The following is a 22,289-nucleotide window of genomic DNA, read 5'->3' as shown; positions in this document are numbered from 1 at the left end:
TAGAATCACTGGGCAATGGATGGCAGGCCTGGCCTGGTTGCCCCAGACCATGAAGTAGCTCCACAGTTTACTTTTTTTTTTTGGTGAGAATTTTGTACCATGAAATGGGAAATGAGGTCTGGACACTTTGCCTCTTATCCAGAATTGGTAAGCCATACATAGAGTCCCAGCTTAACCCCTGTTAGATTTTCTGCAGAGCAGATAGAGCAGAGTGAGAGCCACTTAAATTTCAGGGCAGTCCCTCTAGTTAAGCAGTTATCATGTGTGCTTTTCTTTTCCTATCTTTTAATTTTTCATCTAGTTCATTCCTTCCATCTGAGAAATAATTGTGGGTCTCCAAGAAATAATAATAGGACCATTGGATGGAGCATTTAGTGTCCTGTGGAGAAGGGCAGAGATGGGGATTCCTATTGCTACCACAGTGTAAGAGTATCTGTTAGAAAGAAGCCCTCTTGGGTTAGTAGTAGGCAGCATGGGCATGGGACAATTGGAAACATCAGGTTCTCCTTGGCCTCTTCACCTCCCTTCTAGGGACTGGGTGCTTCTGACACATAGAACCTAGAGAAAGAAACTTTTACCTCACCTCCAGCTCTCCACACTATAGTTTAAAAAGCATACTTTGTGTGTGTGTGTGTGTGTGTGTGTGTGTGTGTGTGTTCATTTCCTCAGCATTGGCAGCCTCAGCATATTAAATGCTGACAATGAACCTAGCACCTGGCAAATCTGACTTGAGATTCAAATGGATTTTTATTCTGAAACATAGATGTTACTTGGAAATAATCACTGCAGACGGCAGCTATGTATTTAACAAATGGCCATGGTGGGAACTGCTGAGCTGGGAGAGGATATTTAGTCCGGCAGGCTTTGCTCCATCTACGTTTATCTCAACCCCACCTCCCCGGTTTACCACTCAATCCTTTCTCTCTTGAGATAAAAGTGTCCAGCTGTCTCTGCTCCTCGTTTGCATTTCCTGTACCACTGGCCAATCGTTCCATATGTTTACTGCAAAATTATTTCCCTCAATTCCCAGCTTACTCTTGATGTCCTAATATTACAACATATTTCCCGTTGTCTGCTCTCTTGGTGGTAGGATGACAACACACGTACCCTGGCAAGTGACTTTTCTTTGCTGTAAAGAGGTATGACCTTTTCACAACTTACTCCGCCTCCTACTAATTAGGCTTCACATAGGACTGTGAAACTCACTGACAGAAGCCTGCAAGCGACTGCCCCTCCTGAAGTCCACCTAGAACATGATGAGGATTCTTCAAATGGAAGCACCCAGGTGAATTTGGGATGATGGCCTTTACGCTTGAATTTGTCTGGGACAATAGGTTCCTGAGGACTGTTACTGCTTTCCTCAGGCAACCAACCACCTTGGTGCTGTGAGCACTTTAATCAGGACTTTGGAGTCACAACCATGTTGCCTTCGATTCTCAGAGTGCTCATAACCTATAGCATACTTTCCCACAGTGTCCCTTTAAGATAACATTGTTACATTTCACACATGAGAAAGCGAAACCCCATGTACTGGTGTCTGCTAAGGCTCTGGAAAGGAAAGAGGGCTACTAGGATGGTACACTGACACCCAAGAGAATCTCAGAAGTTCTTTCAGTCCTAATATAACAAACTCTTGTACCTTCTAGAAAATTTGCCATGGGGCCAAACTGAAGCAAGAGAAGTTAAACTTTTGCCCTCTATGGGGATGTCAATCATTTATGGATGTTACAGCTAACATGATTGTAGATAGGAAGGTGGATAGGAGATGGGCGAGCAGGACATGAGTGATTACTAGTTAATCTTAGTTTAAGAGGTAGTGCAGGGCATTTATCTGTTATACAAAGGATTCTCTGACCTGAGAAGTTTCGTGGCTTAAATTTCATGCATTCTTATTTGGGGGCCTGGAGTCTACTGGAGGAAGTAAATCCTAGTTTACCTACACTCAGTCAATAGCTCACCCCTGTAGGCTTTGTATGTTGTTTTGTAGTTGCTTATAATTATTGCAGTCACATGAATTTTTAAGAGTACAGTATATTTTTTCCTTTAAAAAGTGAATCTGGAGCTGCCACAGTGTCTCATGCCTTTAATTCCAGAATTCTGGAGTTGGAGGCACTCTTATCTTTGTGAGTTTAAGGCCAGCCTGGTCAATAAAGCAAGTTCCAGATAAGCCAAGGCTACACAGTGAGGCCCTGTTTCAAAAAAAATAATAATAATAATAATAATAATAATAATAATAATAATAATCTGGAAAGCAAATGTGGTTGTATGTGCCTATAATCCCAAAACTCAGGTGGATAGGTGAAGACTGTGAATCCAAGGCCAACTTGGACAGCATAGAGAATTCTGGGAAAGCAAAATCCATCTCAAAATAAAGAAGCAGCAATAACAAAACTCATCTATAGATGGGGATTTTAGGTAAGTATAACTACAATATAATTCTGGTATTATATTGCATGGGAACAAGTATGTTGTGATTTACCTTAAAGAGCTTTACATTTCTTTCTCTGTGTGTGCTCGTGTCTATGTGTCTGTGTGTGTGAGTATGATGTGTGCATGAGTGTTTTTGTTAAGTTAGTGCAATATGCATGTACCACAGCAGATGTGTAGAGTCATAGGACAACCTTGAAAGTTGGTCTTCCACATCTACCTTGTTTGAGACAAGGCTTCTTTGCTGTCTGCTTCGTAAACTAAGCTAGCCCTGAGTGCCTGTGGATTCTCTTGACGGTGTCTTCCATCTCACTTTAAACAACAGGGCTCTCAGATGTGTACTAGTGCTTATGTGGGCTCCACAAAAGCCTTATGTGGGCTCTGGGGTTGGAGCTTGGGTCCTCTTGCTTAGGAACAAGTGCTTGACTTATTGAACCCCATCTCCCTATCCCTTGCTGGGATTTTGTCCAAGTGAGACTACCATATTTTTAATGATCATCATTATCAAAGATGCACAAATTCTACTCAAAACGTTATTGAAGTGAGAAATTTCTCATTAGCAAAATATTCTTTTCTTTATCAGTGTAAGCAAGCCTCCTGAGAAAATGCCAGTGTCGATAACCCAGAATTTCTCTTGTACCCTCTAAGCTTGACAGTTACTTGTAAGCTCTTACCTGCTAGGGCTCCCTCAACTTCCCTCCCTGGCAAAAACCAAAACAAAGCAAAACAAAAATTACAAAAATAATCATGCATGAAACCACAAAAATCTACCTTTGTTTAACAGAGAAACTATGCATAGGAAGTTGTCTGCATTTTAAAAAATTTTCCCCTAAATATGTACATTCCCTTTTGAGAGAGATCTCCATTCTTGCTTGTAAGCTATTTGATGAAAAATGTATTTATATCATTGTGTGGAAAACTTTTCTCTCTGTTTTTGTAATTATGCATTTTCAATTGTTATAGGCATGCTTTACCATGCCTGACCTTGCTTTTGGCTTTTTGAGCCAAGGCTTAACTCTGTAGTCAAAATTAACCTAGAACTCACTCCATAGCGTTGGATTCAATGCATTCCTCATGCTTTGGTCTCTTGTACTCTAGGGTTACAGGTGTGAGACACTATGCCTGATTGCTTCATCTATAATGTCATCTTGAAAAAAAAAAACATAATTGAGTGGTTTATTATTCATGGACTTCTAAGAGATAATTGTAGGGAAATGACATCAATGTCATAAACACTGATCCTTCTGGAAGTCACACTTTGGTTTTGGTCATGTCATCATGTTTTATACACTCCCTACTATAAATACATCAAAAAGTTCTCTAGGGTCATTTCTAACACAGGCTGCAAAGATCCAACACATCTTTAATTCTCTCAATTACCTCCTAAACTTCCATTTTGCTTATTTGTTCTTAGTTCCTAATTACTGATGGGTCTTAACTGGCCCGCTTTTTACTGCTTATTGCTCTCATTAGGTGCGTGTGGCCGTGTTCTGTTGCTTATTACCGTGGATGTTACACCTTGGCCTTTCTGCTTTAAAAGTAGGCAACAGAACAGAGCAACAGACGGTCTGACTGATCTGGAGTTTCCCCAGGCCACTCTAACTCACCAGGCATAGCAGCATGTAAGGTTGGACAGCTGGCCACAGCTGGCTAATGGGTCGGTGTTTAAAGTTCAGATACTATTTGTTTTTAAATATGTTTTTTAGTTTAACTTTTATTTACCTGTATGTGTGTATTTATGTGCCTGCCTCTGTATGTGCCGCTGTGTGTGTGTGTGTGTGTGTGTGTGTGTGTGTGTGTGTATTGGGGATATACCCACAGAGGCTGGAAGAGGGAGTCAGATCACTGGAGCTGGAGATACAGGTAGTTGTGAGCCATCGAACTTGGGTGCTGAGAATCAAAGTTGGGTCTTCTGGAGGAACAGCAAGTGCTCTTAATCACTAAGACATCTCTCCAGCTCCAGGAACTACTTCTGATCCTCTTTTTCTGAGAGTGACAGCTCTCAGGGCCTGGAAAATTCACTGTTCTCATCGCTGTCTTACACTGGAGGTCTGACTCTGCAGCCTCCTGAAAGAGGCTAGATAGCAGTCTTTCAAAGGTGACTTCGTCAAGGCACTGGACAAGTTCAAAATGACCGAGGATGGGGAGTGTTCCTTTTCAGCTCTCTCTCTGAAATCCCCAGTTAGGGGGCCCTGTCTAAAACTCTCGGCAGTGCTTTAGGGGTACTTGTGGAGCCGTCCTCAGGAGTCACACCTTATTATCAAAGTTATGGTAGCTATTAGCTAAGAATCCGACCCGAGGGCAGGATTATAGAATTTTTCAGAAGGAAGTGTGAAAATTAGAAAGATGGAATTATTTTGTAAAGACGGAGGTGTCACCATGTATCCCGTACCAAGGCAAGTGTGCTGCATGACAGACTGTCATTCCTCACCCTCAGCAAATGTGGCCCAAATAACAGAGAAACAAGAAACCCCAAATATCACACCAACTGAACTCCTGCACATGCCTTGGGGCTCCGTGGAATTCAGAAAGGAAGGTTCCTTTCTTCCAGGCTCCAGCCAGGTGTCTGAGGGAGGCTAGTCTTTAGATTGAGTACTGAAATGTCTTTGCTTTTCAAGGGCAATGACTACATCAAAAAATGCCGGGAATGGATGACATGTGACAGTGTTTTCAAAGAAAGGTCAAATGTCAATGACAAATATCAGCATAGAAGCATTTCATTTCTCTCAAATATTCCCTTCACAACTTCCCCGAATGTGCCCAAATTTACACAACACAATTTTCTAAAAAAAAGATGTTAATTGTACTAGGCACTGCTGGATTTGTAGCAGCTTACACTGGGAATGAGAAAGTATAAAACAATACATGGGACGAAGTCTCCTAACTTAACTCATAATGTTTTTACTTTATTGTTTCAGACCACTGATTTCTTGAACTGGGAACAGGAATGAGAAGGTATACATTTACACATATTATGTATTTGCATCAGAAAGCTCCTATCACTGCCAGTCCAAACATATCTTACCCTGGGTATTATAACCTTTATTCCAAGATTTCCCTCTAAAGGGTATCTTTAAATGTACATAGCTCCAATCTTTAGGAGAAAATTAAAGAGAATTCCAGTCTGCATTGTCTCTCCCTTCTTCCTGCCTCTCTTTTCAGGTTAGCAGTTTATTTCTGCATTAATCACCCTGACAGAAGCAAGGCAACTCAATTTTCTGCTTCTGTAGGTAGGCACATCACTTTCTGTATAGCACTAGGCATGAAAAGGGCTGCAGCTAAGCTTTGGTTACTGGTGTAATTGAAATGCTATCCACACTATAGGGTGCATTAAAGTCAGATAACGACAGTTCCTGTGGCCAATTTAAGTAGCTTGACTTCCCTGGGAAAAAAAAAATTGCCTGACAGATAAGGCAGACAAACTGGCTAATTCTCCAAGCATGTCTCTCATTGTGATCCTAGAAAAATGAGAAAAAAATGAATCACAGAACCACAAAATCAATTGACCCTCGGGTAGCTCATCAGGCAGCGAGCCTGATAAACCTAAAAGCTTTGTTAATGTCTGCCTGCCTGTATCCCACAGATAGAGCACTTTGTAAATGAACCTGCTTTGATAAATATATTAAGGAAAGCTGTGAATAAAGCCAGAGACTTCTCATTTGTAAATACAACCTCTGCTACATGGAATTAGAATGATAAAGTGGAGTTCCATGTAATTAAGTTTGTATAAGGCCTGAAATCCGTGCAAATACTTCCCCTGAATTTTGAAAGAGAACTGTCAGTTCAATTAATCTGAACATCACCCCAAGAATGTACAGAACAAAATTAAGCCGCTGATAAAACCTGGGCCAGTATTTTGATAAGTAATTCCTATATCATTTCCTGGCCACTGTGATCATTTTATTTAATCCCCATACCCCTCCTTTTTGCTCAGTTACCCTCTAAGCCATGTACAAAGAGTAGATGGCCCATATACCACCATGCAAGTAATCTGAATCACAAGCTAAAAATGGAGAAAACCTTTCACCTCTATTTTAAAAAAATTAGGGTAAATAAATACCTATGGGAAGACACAAAAAACAAAACCCCCAAACCCTGTGTCTACATTGTTCCTCAGAGTCCAGACAAAAGAAACCTGTGTGTGAGCATTGTGCAAAAATACACAGACAATATCTAAGAAGAACGAGCCAGACAGAATTTGTGATTCAGCTGGAGAATTTTGAAAGCATCAGAGAAGAGAAAAGTGAGTGTAGGGGAGAAGAAACAGAAAGAGCCAGAAAGAAAAAGAAATCCTATAAACCCCACTTGCCTAGGCTACCTGTCCATCACCCTAAGCATAAATTTCACACCTCAGGGAAGAAATGCAGACATTATCCTTGATTTCCTTTGTTCCAGAAACAAGATCAGAAAATAAAAGAAAACAATTATCTAGAAACCCCACTCTAGTAAAAGGAGGAAGATCTTGGGGTCACTCACCAGTTGTTTACTTGGAGAATTGTCAGTCCTGTGTCTTGCGCTAACTGTTTCTTCTGCTCTTCGGAAGGGTACGGATGCTGATGAAAAGATAAATGTTTTAAAAGATGCATCAGAATTTGGGAAAGAGGCACATTCTCCTAAGCATAAAATCACCCTTGGTGCATTCTTTATTCTATGGCTTGATTCTCCTCATCACGTAGAAAAATATATTTAACTTGCCGCCAAGTGTGGACCGGAGCCAGTGGGGGCAGCCCCAACTTCCTGTCACACTCCATAGGACCAGCAATGAATGTCCAGGTATCTAGGTCACTTTGTGTCCTCAATCCATCATGGGTGGAAAGTATCTTTGAATGGCACCAGAATTCTGGGTGTCTATTTCTGTAGGGGATTGGTAGCCCATTTCCTTTGCTCACTAGTGGGTTGTGTGGAATTCATACTCTATGCTATCTTTGAGAGACTGGTATACATAACTATTATTTCTTTGTTGATATGAGGCTAACTACATTTGGACCATGGGCCAATATGTAATCACAACTATTTGGGAAGCCAAGGCAACTGATTGGATACAGAGTCCTTTGTAGGTATGGGTTTTGAATTCTTTAATTTTTACTGGTTAGTGCACTGGGCTATCAAGTTCATATGCCTAGGCTACCTGCCCCTTACTCTGGGCATAAATTTCACAGCAGATATATGCTATGCTTCCTGCAGAATTTTCCCATGTTAACATCAAGTACAGCAATGAGAGAACAAAGCCATAGATTTCAGTTTTTAATTCTTTCCTTCCTTCACAGTTTACTCACACTGATAATGACAAGCCCTCCCATTATCCCCATCTTCCTTCTCCTCTCTCATCTCAAAACCCAGGATTGTTGTTTTACAATCATACATTTCCTTCAAGAAGTTCTGTGCTGGAGGGCACACAATTATGAAACACATCTGTTACACAGGGTCCTGTTCAAAATTCCCTGATTTTCTTAAACACAAAGGTAAACATTTATCCCCATGTCCTATTTGTTCATAGACTAGAAAGCCTTGAGTTGGAATCTCACCAACATCACTGAAGGGGCTGGAGAGGTGGCTCAGTGTTAAGGAGCCTCCTACCTCTTTTTCAAAGGACCCACGCTGGACAGCTAACAGCTGCCTGTAATACCAGCTCCAGGGTATGTGGGGCCTCTGAGCTATGATGGCACTCACAAGTACACTGTCTCCCCCCCCCAATATACATAACTAAGAGTAGTATAAATAAGTCTTTAAAGTATTCTAATCATCCCAGCATTTGAGGGAGGGGATATTTTCCAATCATTTAAGAATTCACTTCTCAGGTATTTCATCTTCTATAATAGAATAAGTTCTCCAAAATGTGCATGATTGTTTATTCAAGAACCCATATGCCATCAGGTTGAACAAAATCCCCTGTATAGCAAAAGGGTTAACTAGATCTGTATTACTATAGAAGCCAGGCTTTTAATATTCTGCAAATGTTAACAAAGAAAGATGATAATGTTGAGTTAATATGGGTTAAGCATAAAATGAAAATAAATTTTTCTGATTGCGAGGTGTTGACACTTTTTTGGCTAGGGCCTGCAGCCTGTTCCTTAAAGCTGTGTAATTGCAGAAGGCTTTGCCCCTCCTTCCCCCTCCTGCTAGAGCCTCCCCACATTAGTAATGACCCCTTCACTGCTTCAAAAACCACTAATGGTCTTCAGCACAGGCAAGAAAAATGAACAGGGTAAATTGGAATCCACAGTCAGTAATTTGCATCCTATGAGGCTGCTTCGGCCACTCACACTCATTCCTGGCCATCAATCCCTGCTGTCAGGTACTGCACTCTGCCTCTGTGACAAATACTCCTCCTAACACTCCGATTCGTCCAAACAATGTAATTGTCCTCTATTCTCCTTTTGGTAATGGAGAAAATGAATGACTCACAAACAAGGGTTGTTCATCATAGATGCGGAGGTGCCTTCAAACTGGAAGAGGCCTAGGGGACAAATTTTAATTGACTGAAAACACTGGTTGGAGAGCAAATGACAGTTTTTTTTAAAAATCCTTTTTGTCAAGGTATTTCCTGGCCAAATTCAAGGCAGTGGTCCCCTTTTGAGTTTCTGATACTCTGATTGTTGAAAGCCTAGGTTTATAGGTGGTTAGCCCACAGGAAGAAATCCTGTAAACACCAAGAAATAAAGAGGCATTCCCCTGAATGTATAGAGAGAAGCTGGAAATATAACATTATGCTGCTTCTTTATTCAGTCTCTCTCTCTGTGTCTCTCTCTGTCTCTCTCTCTCTCTCTGTGTGCCATGTGCCGTGTGTGTTGCTTTTTGCATTTGCCCAAAAAGTTGTGACAAGTGTGAGGTGTGTGTGTGTGTGTGTGTGTGTGTGTGTGTGTGACAGACAGAGAGAGAGAGAAAGAAAGAGAGAATGTTTAGATAAAAAATGGATAGTTTAGGAGAAGAGCAGAAAATGGATGTTCCCAGGTTACTAGAGCCAAGTCCTTCAAGTTTGATTGCAAATTCTGATTGAACAACAAGAATGCTCTCTAGTGTTTTATTAGAAATATAGTCAAATGACTGCAGAATTTTATAAACAGTACATTTTATCATGGGAATCCCTTGCTATACTTTCTCTGTTTCATAAGCCATTTCAAATTCCATCCAGAATCATTAAAAACGTTGGTACCTTACCAAAATTCACCTTGCGCAGATGGCTTTTTTTTTTTTAATTAATAGGGAAAACTAGAATAAGTTTTAAGTTCTTTGAATGCCATCCTGTGGGTTTTGAGCACTCCAGATCCTTGCCCCTTTTATATATGGGATGACTGCTGATCTCTAAGTGCCCTGGCAGTCGGCCACTGGGTTTCTAAAATTAAAAGAGCCATTGAGAACAATCAGCTTTCAGAGGGATTGGGACGTGACAATATGTTTTGTATTAATTTACAAGTATATGTTCAGATTTAAGGACAAACCACGGAACTAAAGGACTTCTCCTGCGTGATCTATCATGTGCATGCTTTATTGGGACAGACATCATGTTGAAATAATAAACAGGGGAAGCCTTCGCTCGTTCTTTGATGTATATTACTAAATGTCTGACTGGCTCAAATTTAAAATAAACTTTGGTATGTTTGCACTTGGAAACTGGAAGTGGACCACAAGCAATAATTTGTAGTCAATCTCCATGTTCTTGGCCTAAAGCTATGGTTTGACTGTTCACTGTTGGGGGCCAACTCCCTTGGGTCCAGTGGCTCAGAGTTGGCTCAGTTTCCTCCTAAGAGTACATGTTGTCATACACTAGCAATGATGATGAGTTCCTTCATCAATAAAGCGCTAAAGGTTAAGGATTTTTACATCTTGAAATAATCCCAAGGCCACCAGTGAGTATAAGCACATCTTTAGAGGTCTTCTTACTTGGAATATCAACTAACAAAGGTTTGGAAAGTGAAAAGGGCATGCATAGCTCATGATCCAATAAGGATAGAAAATGTTTTTTTAATTGTGACTCATGTACAAATCCACTTAAAAGCAAGATGTCTTTATTCAAGTCTCAACACGCCTACTCTTCTTCTTCTTAAGGCAGACCAAGTACATGACACTTCCTAGATCAAGTGCATGGAAGCAGAGGAGCAACATCCTTACATTACATCCCTGGGACATGGCTGAAATGCATTTAACAATTATCATTTGTGACTAGCCCTTCTCCAATAATGTCCAAACTAGAACTTGTTGATTGTGAATTTCATTTTGTGTTGTAAAGATGCTGTAAAATAATAAGTGATATTTCAAGTCATCCCACAAACTAGAAATGTACAATGAAGTAAAAAAGGGAGCTCTTTGTTTCTAAGACTAAAACACTGGAAATCACCTAAACATCTACCAGCTGGATTGAATTTAATGAAATGTGATTTTTCCCCCCTTAACTCAGCAGTGGGAGAATGGGGTGGTGGGTCTCTGTGAGTTTGAGGCCAGCCTAGGCTATGTAGGGAGTTTCAGTCCAGCCAAGGCTACATACTTTGTCAAATTATTTGTGTAATAATGAATGCAACAGAAAAATGGTTAAGCTACTTTCTGTGAAGGATGTTAGATGGGATGAATTCCTGTTACCATGGGGAAGATGACCTCTGCCCCTTGTTCCTCCCTAACATACTCACTTTACACCCAGGTGACTTGGTTATTTTTTAAAAATCATTTTTCTTATCCATGTCTGTTATTTCTTTAAGATTTTATTTTAAGTGTGTGTGTGTGTGTGTGTGTGTGTGTGTGTGTGTGTGTGTGTGTGTGTACATATGAGTTCAGTTGCTTGTGAAGGCCAGAGGTATTGGATTCTACTCAGTCCTAGACTTACAGGGAGCTGTGAGCATGGATGCTGGGAACCAAACTCGGGTCCTCTGAAAGAGCAGTATGTGCTCTTAGCCTCTGAGCCATCATTCCACTGTTGTGATCTTAATTTTGTTTATGTTAGCTACATATGAAACCCTCAAAGTAATTTCCCCAACATGGACAAGGAAACTGCTTTGGGAGGATATCATTTAGCGACCTAGGACCATACTCACTGGGTACAAAGGACTATCCCCTGTGTATATAAATGTATCTTCTAATGAAAGGTCTTCTTGAGTCAATTGCCATTAGTTTATCAACTTTTTCTTGTGTGGACAGCAATTCCTATACCATGAATACATTGCAAGTTTTCATCAGTTTTAAAGATGAAACATGAGACAACAACACAAAAGACATTTTAAAGGCCCCCATCTTTGTTTCTCAATGTAATATATTCCCCCATTAAATTTCCAAAGAAAGAAATTTACTAGATACATCTAATAATAATTTTACATCTTCACTACTCTGTCTTATATACATCTCTCTCGAGTATAACTCCCTAACAAGAAAACTTTATGTGTTTCCCTCTCTCTCTCTCTCTCTCTCTCTCTCTCTCTCTCTCTCTCTCTCTCTCTCTCTCTCATATTTCTCTTCTACTTTCATTTTTTTTGGGGGGGAAGCAGGGTCTCACTATGTAGCTTTGGCTGACTTGGAACTTGCTCTGTAGACCAGGCTGACCTCACTTCTCCTGCCTCTGCCTCTAAAAACATGCACCACCCCACCTGGATGCTCTCTCATTACATCTGTGTATTTGTAGCAAGAATGGCCAGCCCAGCCAGTAGTTTTGTCAGTAGTTCTTCCATATTGCATATGAATGGGCCTGAGATAGAAGTCTGGGTGATAAAACAATGGAGTTTGGAGACCCGCACCTGAGATAGCACCCATCTGAGCAAGCATAATAACACACTATTTGAAGGTTAATTCTAATTCTTTTCCCCCTTTCTCCCCAGAATCAATTTTAATGTAAGACAAACTGATGGAGCAAAATCACAGCATTTGTTCTTCCTTGACTTAAAAAAACATGGCTAATTTCAGAGATCACAAGGCTGAGGACACATTCTTAGCATCTTGCTAGCTTGCTGATGATAACACCTCTAATGAACGGCTATGATAACAGTTGCATAACCTATTCTGTAGAAATTTCAAGACCATTTTTGCCAAATACTGACTCTTCAGTAGAGCTCACAGATACCTGATAGATGACTAAATAGGATAAAAAGGCCTGGAATCTCTATGCCTTTATGTCGTGTCTGTCATCTTTGCTGCTTCATTTGGATCATACTCTACTGAGCTTTGGATGTAGACATGCTGGTCTTGTGAGAACTGTTTAATGTAGGACTAACTTCACCTATTGCTCATTGGACCTACCAGGCATTTTTTCTACCCTGCTTGCAGCTTTCTTTGCAAACAAACACCTGCAGTTCAGGGCCTTGTCATAAGTCCTGGACTAGACCACAAGGCTAGGACATTTACACAAAATGATGACACCAGAATAAACTCAGCAGTTCCTAAGTGAGGCTGACTGCTCTTTAGTCCACCAAGTACAAGGCCAGCATGTTTGTACACAGGAAGAACATCTTTGAAACTGTGCCCATGACTAATTGACAATTATAGAAGTTCAGCCCACCCCAGAAAAATCAATAAAGCTACTGCTCCTTTTGCTAAGCAGCAGCTAGAGCAGCTCTCCTTCCTTCCTTCCTCCCTCCCTCCCTCCCTCCCTCCCTTCCTCCCTCCCTCCCTCCCTCCCTTCCTTCCTTCCTTTTTTAGTTTCCCTTCTCTCATTCCCCTCTTCCTCCCTTCCTTCCCCCATTTTGGCTTTTTTGAGACCATCTTACTCTGTAGCCTAGCTCAGGTGGTCAGGCTAAATAGAACTCACTTTTGTAGCTTATGCTTGCCTGGAATCCATGGCAATCCTCTTGCCTATTGAGCACTGAGATTATAGGGATGGGCTACTCTGCCCAGTTCCAGTCACCTGTTTGATTATTGTTCGTTTCCTTTCTGCTTACAAGCTGGAGTCCTGCTAATAGAGTCCAGCCTTTCTCCTTCATGATATATGGCTGTTTCTACACCATTAGGTGTTGCTTTCTGGTATCATCCTCACATTTAATGGACGACGTTTCCATTCTAGCATTCACATTTTCCACTGAAGTGTATTTCAACCTTTTCTTTGGTAACAGTGCCTTGATTTTTACCTTGGGAAAAAGTGACCCAGGCTTAGCCAATCAGCATGGTTAACTATGCTGTCTGCATGGAAGATATCCAAGTTAGATTAAGGAATTCTATCATCTAAATGGCTCTCCATTCACTACAGCTCTTACATAGTGTGCTTGGTGTAGGACTGAACTTTGTTGCCAGCAAATGGGGAGAAGGAACCCAACTGTGAAGAATGTTCTTGTAGACAACAGATTTCTGGTATCTTTTTCTACACATGGATATAAATTTACCTATAACTGGTCTGTCTTCACTTTCAATCCCTTGGACTAAGTAACACACACAGTTTAATTCCAGTGATTTCTTAGTCTGTTCCCTTTCCTTCCACTGGCTAAAAGTGAGCATTTCTTTTATTTTGCATCTGTCTGGTAAAGAGGCAGAGGTAAAGGGAGAAAGAAAAGAGTCAAGAGAGGAATGAGTCCACAATGCTGCTTTGTCAAGCACAGCAGAAAACCAACCAACAGACAGTTCAGGATTTTAAAGCATTTGTCCAAGTTGTGATTCCAGCTGATTAAACATCACAAAATCAGAAAGACAGAACTCTGGAGGTTCAAGGAATGTGGAGCTGTGAAGATTCCCTATTTAAATTGGGAAGGCAAAATGTAAGGTACAATCGTGATGCTGTTTCCACACAATGACCACAGAAAGCATCAGCCTGTTTCTTGTGTAAAGTGGGAACTCTTAAGGGACATGAATATAAATTTGCTAGCCAAAATACCTGAGAAATACTTAATTGCAAAGACCTTATAGTAACCAGAGGATGTGATAGTACTAACCAACAGATCCCACAGCAATCATTAAACTAATTCAGGGTTATTTGACTTGAATTCCAGAGGGAAATTATATTTGACATTTATGTGATTCTCACATCTCCATCAATTTCTCAGTTCTGGCACCCCAACTTTCCAAACAAACAGTGCCCCCCCCCAAAGCTGGAAGTAATCATTTCCTTCCAAACTCCTCTCCCCTCTTCTCTTGTGTTTCCTCTACTCATCTTTATGTAAATATGTGCACTTGGGTAACATCCCTCACTAATTTGAAAAATTGAGAAGCAAGTTCATGTCTTATTTAACCTTGAACTTTTGTAGCTCCTAGCACAGGGCTTTCTATATAGTAAGTCCTCAATACATACTTGTGAGCCAATGTATTCCTTATGAACTTGACAGTTTTTTTTTTTTATAGAAAGGACTGGCTTTGCTGTATTTATTCATATACAATGAATAAATCCCCAGATAAATATGGAAAGGTTCAGATAGTCATCTAACTGTTTTAACAACACAGAATTTGGGTATTTGAAAACATCTGCGTTTTCCCATCTTCATCCAGATGTTTGGTGTCATGGAAACACAAGCTTCAAATTCAAATGAATAGTTTCTAAATTTTTATGCCAGATATATATTTGAGAGAAAGAAAATGTGGCTATTTATGGAAGACTCATTTTCATTTAAGTTTATTTAGAAGTAAATAGATTAAATAATAACTACACCCTCTAAGATTGAGAAAAGGTTTAAGAGATTTTAATAATAGTTAGAGCCTAAAATATTAGTATTTGGTTGACTTGAAGCCACAATGGAAAGGCCAAAGAACAAAGAGCTAAATGTGCTGGCCTATGTCTATAATTCTAGCAGGACAGAAGGAGGCAGAAGGTTTCAAGTTTAAGGCTAACCTAGGTTACATAGTATTATCATGTCTCAGAAACAACAACCACCACCACCAACACACACACACACACACACACACACACACACCACAAAAGAACCAAGAATGGAGGGGGCTGGGGATGAATCTCACAAGTAGAGTATTTGTCTAACAAGCATGAGACATCCAAAAGGAAAAAAGAAAAGGGGAAAAAAGATGAAAAGTGCAAAGAGTGCTTGGGCTTAGCCCTGTAATTCAAGGTACTTGGGAGGCCAAGGCAGGAGAATTGCAAGTTTAAGTCTAACCAGGAGAAACTAGTGCTGGAGACATATCTTCATGGCCAGAGTACTTACTTAACATAAAAGCAAATATATATATATATATATGTATATATATATATATATATCATAATACTTTTTCATATATACATTTAGGATCACAGAGAAAAACTTCTGCCTTTATATTACAAGATCATCTCTAATAGTTCAGACAGGGATTATCTAGCAGAATGGAAGAGATTACGCAACGGTCAGATACCACTGACACACACTTTACTTCACAACTCCAAAACAGAATCCAAATATGTATTAGAAAAATGTTGCAGAAGCCATTTCCAAAGAAGATTTCAATTTTAAACATAGAAAAAAATAATTATTTTCCTACTGACAGAGAATTAAAAGCCCAGTAGAGTTTTATTTTGAACATAATGGAAATATATTTGTAGGACTAGAGAAAGATAATTTTTATTTAACATTTGTTAGGATGCTCCCATGAGCTGCTTGGCCATGCATGTTACACTGCCTCCATGCCTAATGGCAATCTTCCTAAATGACCTCAAAGTCCCAAATAAGGCCTTGACTCATTTAGCAATCATTTCACATTTCTACCCAGCGATTGAATTAATATTTTATGGGGCCACACTGTTCTATAGCTAGACCACTTTTCCAAAAAATTGAATTTTGTGCTTATTTATTTTATGGATCATTTGTTGAAATAGATTTCAAAACAGGTTTAGGCTATTTAGATTTTTTCCAGTGAACTGCAAACGAAAAACTCACACACTCAACTGGAAAGGACATCAGGGGCCATCTAATCCAAGCTTCCCATTTTATGCCTAATGAAACCCAGGCTGGAGATGCAGAATCGCCTGCCCAGTGGTTTGCCCAGTTGGCACCTCTTCTTTTAAGATGCCCCTGACACCCCTGAAAGAAGACATTTCACATTACAGAACCCCCAAAGAAATTTTAATAGATCTTATTTCTACTTAGGAATTACAAATATCAGTGTTCAGATTTTGTTGTGTTAGCCACTTAGTAACACGGACAACCTCCCTGAATGTTCCCTTTTTGGCACACTAAGGTTAGACTCATGTCAGTGTCTGATTACTAGTTCTACTGTTAGACCCATTTCTCTTTGATAGCAGAGACTGGCTAGCCACATTTTACTTACAGACTGTAGGCTACTCCCTGGCCTGTTGATGTAGCCAATATACAAGGGTCAAACTAATCAAGTTTGAAAGTACAGTCACATGAATTCTTTGTAGTTTATAAATGCTACGTTTTGAAACTAGAGAAATGGAAATTAGTCAGGCTGAAAAGCCAGAGAGCAAATGAGATGGAAGAGTGAAGAGAGGGGCTACCTAAAGAGGAAGGAAGTACCAGCTTCACACCCAGGTACTGCACCTGAGGAGTCACACTCTTATTTTCAGAGTAAGCCATTGTATGTAGGGAAGACTGGATGACATGGCTGGACTCTACTCACAATAATGAGAAGCAAGGAAGAGACATACACCAAGGAAGGTTTCATTAACACTTAATTTCTTTTTTGTAAACAGGCTCAGTTGTTTATGAGGTACATAGGTATGTGATGAGATACACTCTTCTTTAACAACCCTCCTCAACAGATCCAGACACATTGCCATGTGAGCCCGAGGGAGAAGGAAATGAGGACAATAGCCCAGGATAATAGTCCTTCAGTAACAGGAACTCTGGATGAAAACAAGTGTGGGCTATACAGCAAGGAATTTTTAAGGAGCATTAAAAGCTATAAAACAACTCTAGTTTGCTTTGTGAAGCTTTATCTGCATGAACCCTACAATGAATAATTTCATTCGACATTCCATAAATAGGCACCAAAGATCTAGCTTGACAAGAGGCAGCTTACAGGATTTGAAGAGGAAGGGGTTATTTCAACAGTGTTATCTTTTTTTTTTTTTTTTTTTTTTTAATGTTATTATCTGTAGAGTAAGCGTTGGGACTGTTTGGATATAATATTCTTTGCTCATCTCAGAGAGTAGGGTAAGAGGATGGGGTGACTGTAAGTTGAAAAATCAATTAAAAAAACAAAACAACAACAACAAAAACCAACCAAGAAGAATGTGGATATAAACTCAGCTTCCTTGGATGAACAGCACAGTAAAAAAGAAACTCTGCGGCAAATGACCATCTCTGACATCTGACTGTGAAACAGGTTCCCATTGGAGAAGAACTTTAAAGAAACACCCTTTCTTTTCTTTTTTCAGTACTTTATTTTTTTAATGTGCATTAGTGTTTTACCTGCATGTATGTCTGTGTGAGGGTGTCAGGTTCCCTGGAACAGGAGTTAACAGACAGTTGTGAGCTGCCATGTGGGTGCTGGGAATTAAACCTGAGTCCTCTGGAAGAACAGCAGTGTTCTGAAGCACTGAGCCATCTCTCTAGCCAGAAACACCCTTTCTTAATAGGATCTGCTTACTTTAAAAAGTTCATTAAAACAATCCCTCACCCTCAAAGTATAGGGCACCATCATTTAGAGATCCAGTTAAATGATGTAGAATTACTTTTTAACAAGCTTCTTTTTGCTAAAAAAACAATGTCTGGTTAGAAGTATTTATTTAGAATAATATTCTTTTTTAAAAAGTAAGTTTAAAAAACCGACTTTCTTCTTGATTAATTATAAACTTGCATTTTAATGTTTTCGCATTTAAGGTTTCTTAAATATTTAAGAAAGATCTCTAACAGTCAGTCTCCCAAACACAACAAAGCAAGACAAAGACAACCATCCTAGTGTTTGCCCTAGTTACGCATTGACTAGTAAATAAAAGCACTGACTGATAACCACAGCCAGAAAATGCTTAACTGGGCCATCCAAAAGTTCAGTTAGCAGTATTTGTTTTGGAATTCCCCAGGGTTTTATCTTATCAATTTGTTTTTTCTTCCTCTTTTGAGAGCAGCCTGTGGAGTGAAAGTTAACTAATTAAAGACAGGAACAAAGTAAGGTGCTGAGAAGCAGTTTTATATTCTACATACATAGGTCCAGTTACTATTTCACCTAAACCACAGCATACACAGATTGTTTAAATAAAGTCTTGCTGAAGGATGAACAAAAGTCATGTTGTGAAATTCTGATTTGTATGTAGACCTCATCAACTAATTACTAGGTAGAGTAACTCTCAAATGTCTTTTCATCATAGCTACACATATGTTTCTTCTAGTTAAATACAAAATCATATTATCCAATCTATATCACAAATAAGCAAAATGAGTGTGTGTGTGTGTGTGTGTGTGTGTGTGTGCTATCTACTGACTAAACATTCACTCATTTAAGATTAAAGTGATCAAACACTAAAATATGGAAGAGCTTGGGAGCTTGGTAGTATTTAAGTTTTGGCACCATGATTGAATGCTACAGAGTAAATAAAAAAAAATAGATATTTATGAACCAAAAGAAAACAGAAGGACCAATGAGATGGCTCAGCAGGTGAAGGACCATACTGCCAAGCTTGCCAAACTGAGTTTGATCCTTGGGAACCACATAGTGGGAGAGAACCAACTTCCATAGATTATACTCTGACCACTAATTGGGTGTCCTGGCATCTTTGCTCCTCCCAATAAATGAATAAAATAAAAATGTAATTAATAAAGAAAATAGAGACATCAAAGTTAGAAGGGTTTTTAGTAAAACAGTAATGTAATTTAATAATGTGTTTATAGTTTACTGAAACATTAGAATATAACTATTTTCTTCCTAATTGAACAACAAAAAAATACTAACTCAAGGACTTCTTGTAGGTTGGGTAGCCAAGAAGAATTCAAGAGAAAGTAGTCTTCTAATTATTTCTCAATGTTTGTATTTGTTCATCAAATTGTTCATCAAATTTGTTCATCAAAATTGAATATTTTTTGGTAACGTATTTCTTTATTGAGTCTTTGGGGATTTCATATCATGCACCCCAATCCTGCTCACCTTCCGGTCCCTCCATACCCTTCCCTAACCCCAGGGTAAGGGAATAATGGTGAACATTTGAAATACGTCTATGACAACTTAATGCAATAGCTCTCTCTTCTTCTTCTATATTTAAACATTAGAACTGAGTAGCATATCTTTGTACTTTTAGAATCAAATAGTTCTATTCTTGTACTAAAATATTCCTTACAAGGGTTTCAGAAGTTCTGAAAATGGTCCCTTCACAAAACTTTGATTTGAAAAGGACAACCTTCATTGTAGTTGAGTTCAACTGGAATTAGCCAGTATAGGCAGAGTGTATTTTGGCTATTGAACTTGTAATCTGATTGTTGGTGCCTGTGAAATAGTTGGTTCACCATTCATGACATTTCTGCATAATGGACAAAGACCTCTAGCATTTGATATAGCTGTGCACAGAATGTCAAGTTTGCCTTGACTCATATCTAACACATTGAAAGACCATTAACCTTTTAAGAGAAAGGTCTTCTGACCATAGAAAATAATTTTTCATTAAAAAAGGAGATACATGTGAGTTACTGATTCAATCTTGTACATTATTTAAATATCTGAATTATTTAAACCTCTCTATTTGAGTAATGGAAGTAGACCCTTGTGTAGCATAAGCTGAGTAGGTTGAGTTCCCTGAGTTAGCAAAACACTTAAGGATTACCACATGGCAGGAAATAAGCCCCAGAAAATCATTAAGCAACTTCAAAATACTGTTCATATGTATATATCAAGGAATCATTATGCTTCTTCTAAATGAGGACATTTTATCAGAAGGTGCTTTTATCTTAAATGTCTACATGAAATGACAGAACCTAGAACCCAACTTTACAAAATCCAGAACCCGACATCACAGAACCTCATATGACAGGACTCAGAAGTGCACTACATGAGGGTTTGGTTTTCTTTAATTCCCTGGGCAGCTTTGAACACATAGGAGAACATAGAAAGTGGAGGTAGGGTCAACATCCCTACCACTTCTGATTCTTATTATGATCACAACTCAGTTCTAGTGTGGATGGATATCAAGGAGACTCTATTAGTGACTTTTCCTCCTTTGGACAATTCCACCTGGCAATCATTATCTACTCAGTATCAGGTCTGATCTGGCAGAAACTATAGAAAGGAGGTTTTTCAGCTCAGGAATTCAGAAGTGTAAAGTTTCCATCTAGTGCACAACACAAAGAGAATTCTGGAGCAGAAATGTACAAAGCACTGCTTTATAAGGTCTTCATCTTTTTTCTCCCCTAACTAAACAGTCATGAAATAGTTGGAGAATACACTATTATCACAGTGGGGGATCCCATGAACATCCCATTCCAAAAATATTTGCATAATTACATGCTGAAGGACAGCTGTGCACCCTGGCCCAGGTGTTTAAGAAGCTAGGGGTCTGGAACAGTATGGAGGACAGATTGACGTTGGGGTTTTGGCAGTTGACCAGTTATACTCTCTTTATCTTAAGTTGGAAGCACAGTCTCCCATCAGGATTAAGTGGTTAGAACTTTGGCAGTGTTATGGAACATTAGAATGACACTGTCTTGTGGAGATACTAGGCTAACTCTTCAAACTTTTGAGGAAGCAACTATATGGGAGTATAAAAGTTGCCAGTGAATATTCTCCTCCTTGGGAGTTACATAAGTATATTTAACTTAAATTTTAAGTTAAATTACTCAAGTAGATTGTTATTTGTTAAAGCAAGTTATAAAACAATGTTCTTTTTAAATTACAAGTGTTTTGTTTATTGTTATTGCGTGTGCTAATGATAGGTACGTGAGTGTGAGAGCGGTATACATGCCACAACTTGTATGTGTGTATGTATAATATGTGTGTATATGTGTATGTATAAATGTGGTATGTGTGTGTGGTGAGTATGTATGTGTGGTGTATATGTATATGGTGTGTGTATGTGGTATGTATGTATATGGTGTGTGCATGTGGTATGTGTGTGTGTGTGTATGTAGTGTATGTGGTGTGTGTGTGTGAAGTGTAAGTGTATAGTGGGTGTGTATATGGTGTATTGTGTTGTGTGTGCATGGGATGTGTGTCTGTTGTGTGCACATGGTATATGTGGTGTGTGTATGTATGTGCGTGTGTAGAGACCAGAGAACTACTTTGTGCTCTTCATCTTTCTTCACCTGAACTCAATCAAACAAGGATCCTTCTCCAAATTTCAAACAAGTTGCTGGACCTGCATGGTAAGTGCCTGAGTCCACTGGCCAGCTCACCAGCCTTTTTAAGCTGACTGGTCTATAAATCCCTGCATCCCATCCCCTCAGGGGACTAACACTCTTCTGGATTTTTTTTTAAAGGAAAGTAATCTAAAGTTTATATGAAATGTCAAGTGAAATATCCCCCCGAGGATTTACAAACAGGTGCCCAGGCTTTCATACCTGCCCTACTGTGTGTCTATGGAGAGGGAAGTCTTGGAAAGTAAAAAGAGCTAGATAAATCCTTGGTAAGTGAATGAATAATTTTCAGGACTTTACTTGAGGCTGAGGCAGGCACACCTTTATACAAGCTAACAAAGCGAAGGTTTATTTATATTTGCACATTAGTAGCTACAATCACTTAGTTGGCAAGAGACCAGCTGCAGGGGGTGAGGGAATTTCAGTGCATTACTGATTTAGAAGCATATACTCCTAACAGGTTATTAACATAACTGAAAAATCTAAAATAGATTTTTCCAGGAGGAACTATATTTTTCTAGACCCAAATTGATGAACACAAAGTTGGTGAAAGCTGGTAGAAACTCCCTGCATAATTCATCACAATATAGGCAGAAGCATATGACCGTCACCCAAGGCAGTAAGACTTTCCATTATTTAACACCCTAGCAAATAAACAGTTGAATATAAAGTGTAGATACTATTTGGAAATGCTCAAGCAACTCAGGAAACACATGTGTTCCTCGTGTCATCAGGTCACACTCAGGT

General features: G+C 39.3%; 1 protein-coding gene across 7 annotated transcripts in view; it reads right to left on the bottom strand.

Annotated features, from left to right (window-relative positions):
- Meis2 (Meis homeobox 2) overlaps positions 1-22,289 on the bottom strand; it is a 208,507-nt gene that overhangs the window by 53,052 nt on the left and 133,166 nt on the right. For all 7 annotated transcript variants that reach the window (XM_051183762.1, XM_051183761.1, XM_051183765.1 and 4 more), the window contains one exon: positions 6,904-6,980. In XM_051183762.1, the coding sequence (XP_051039719.1) occupies positions 6,904-6,980 (77 nt within the window). The remainder of the gene's footprint in view (positions 1-6,903; positions 6,981-22,289) is intronic.

Source organism: Phodopus roborovskii, unplaced genomic scaffold (genome assembly GCF_943737965.1).
Source record: "Phodopus roborovskii unplaced genomic scaffold, PHOROB, whole genome shotgun sequence".
Lineage (NCBI taxonomy): Eukaryota > Metazoa > Chordata > Mammalia > Rodentia > Cricetidae > Phodopus > Phodopus roborovskii.
Note: the sequence above shows the minus strand (reverse complement) of the source record. Positions and strands in the feature narration are given on the sequence as shown.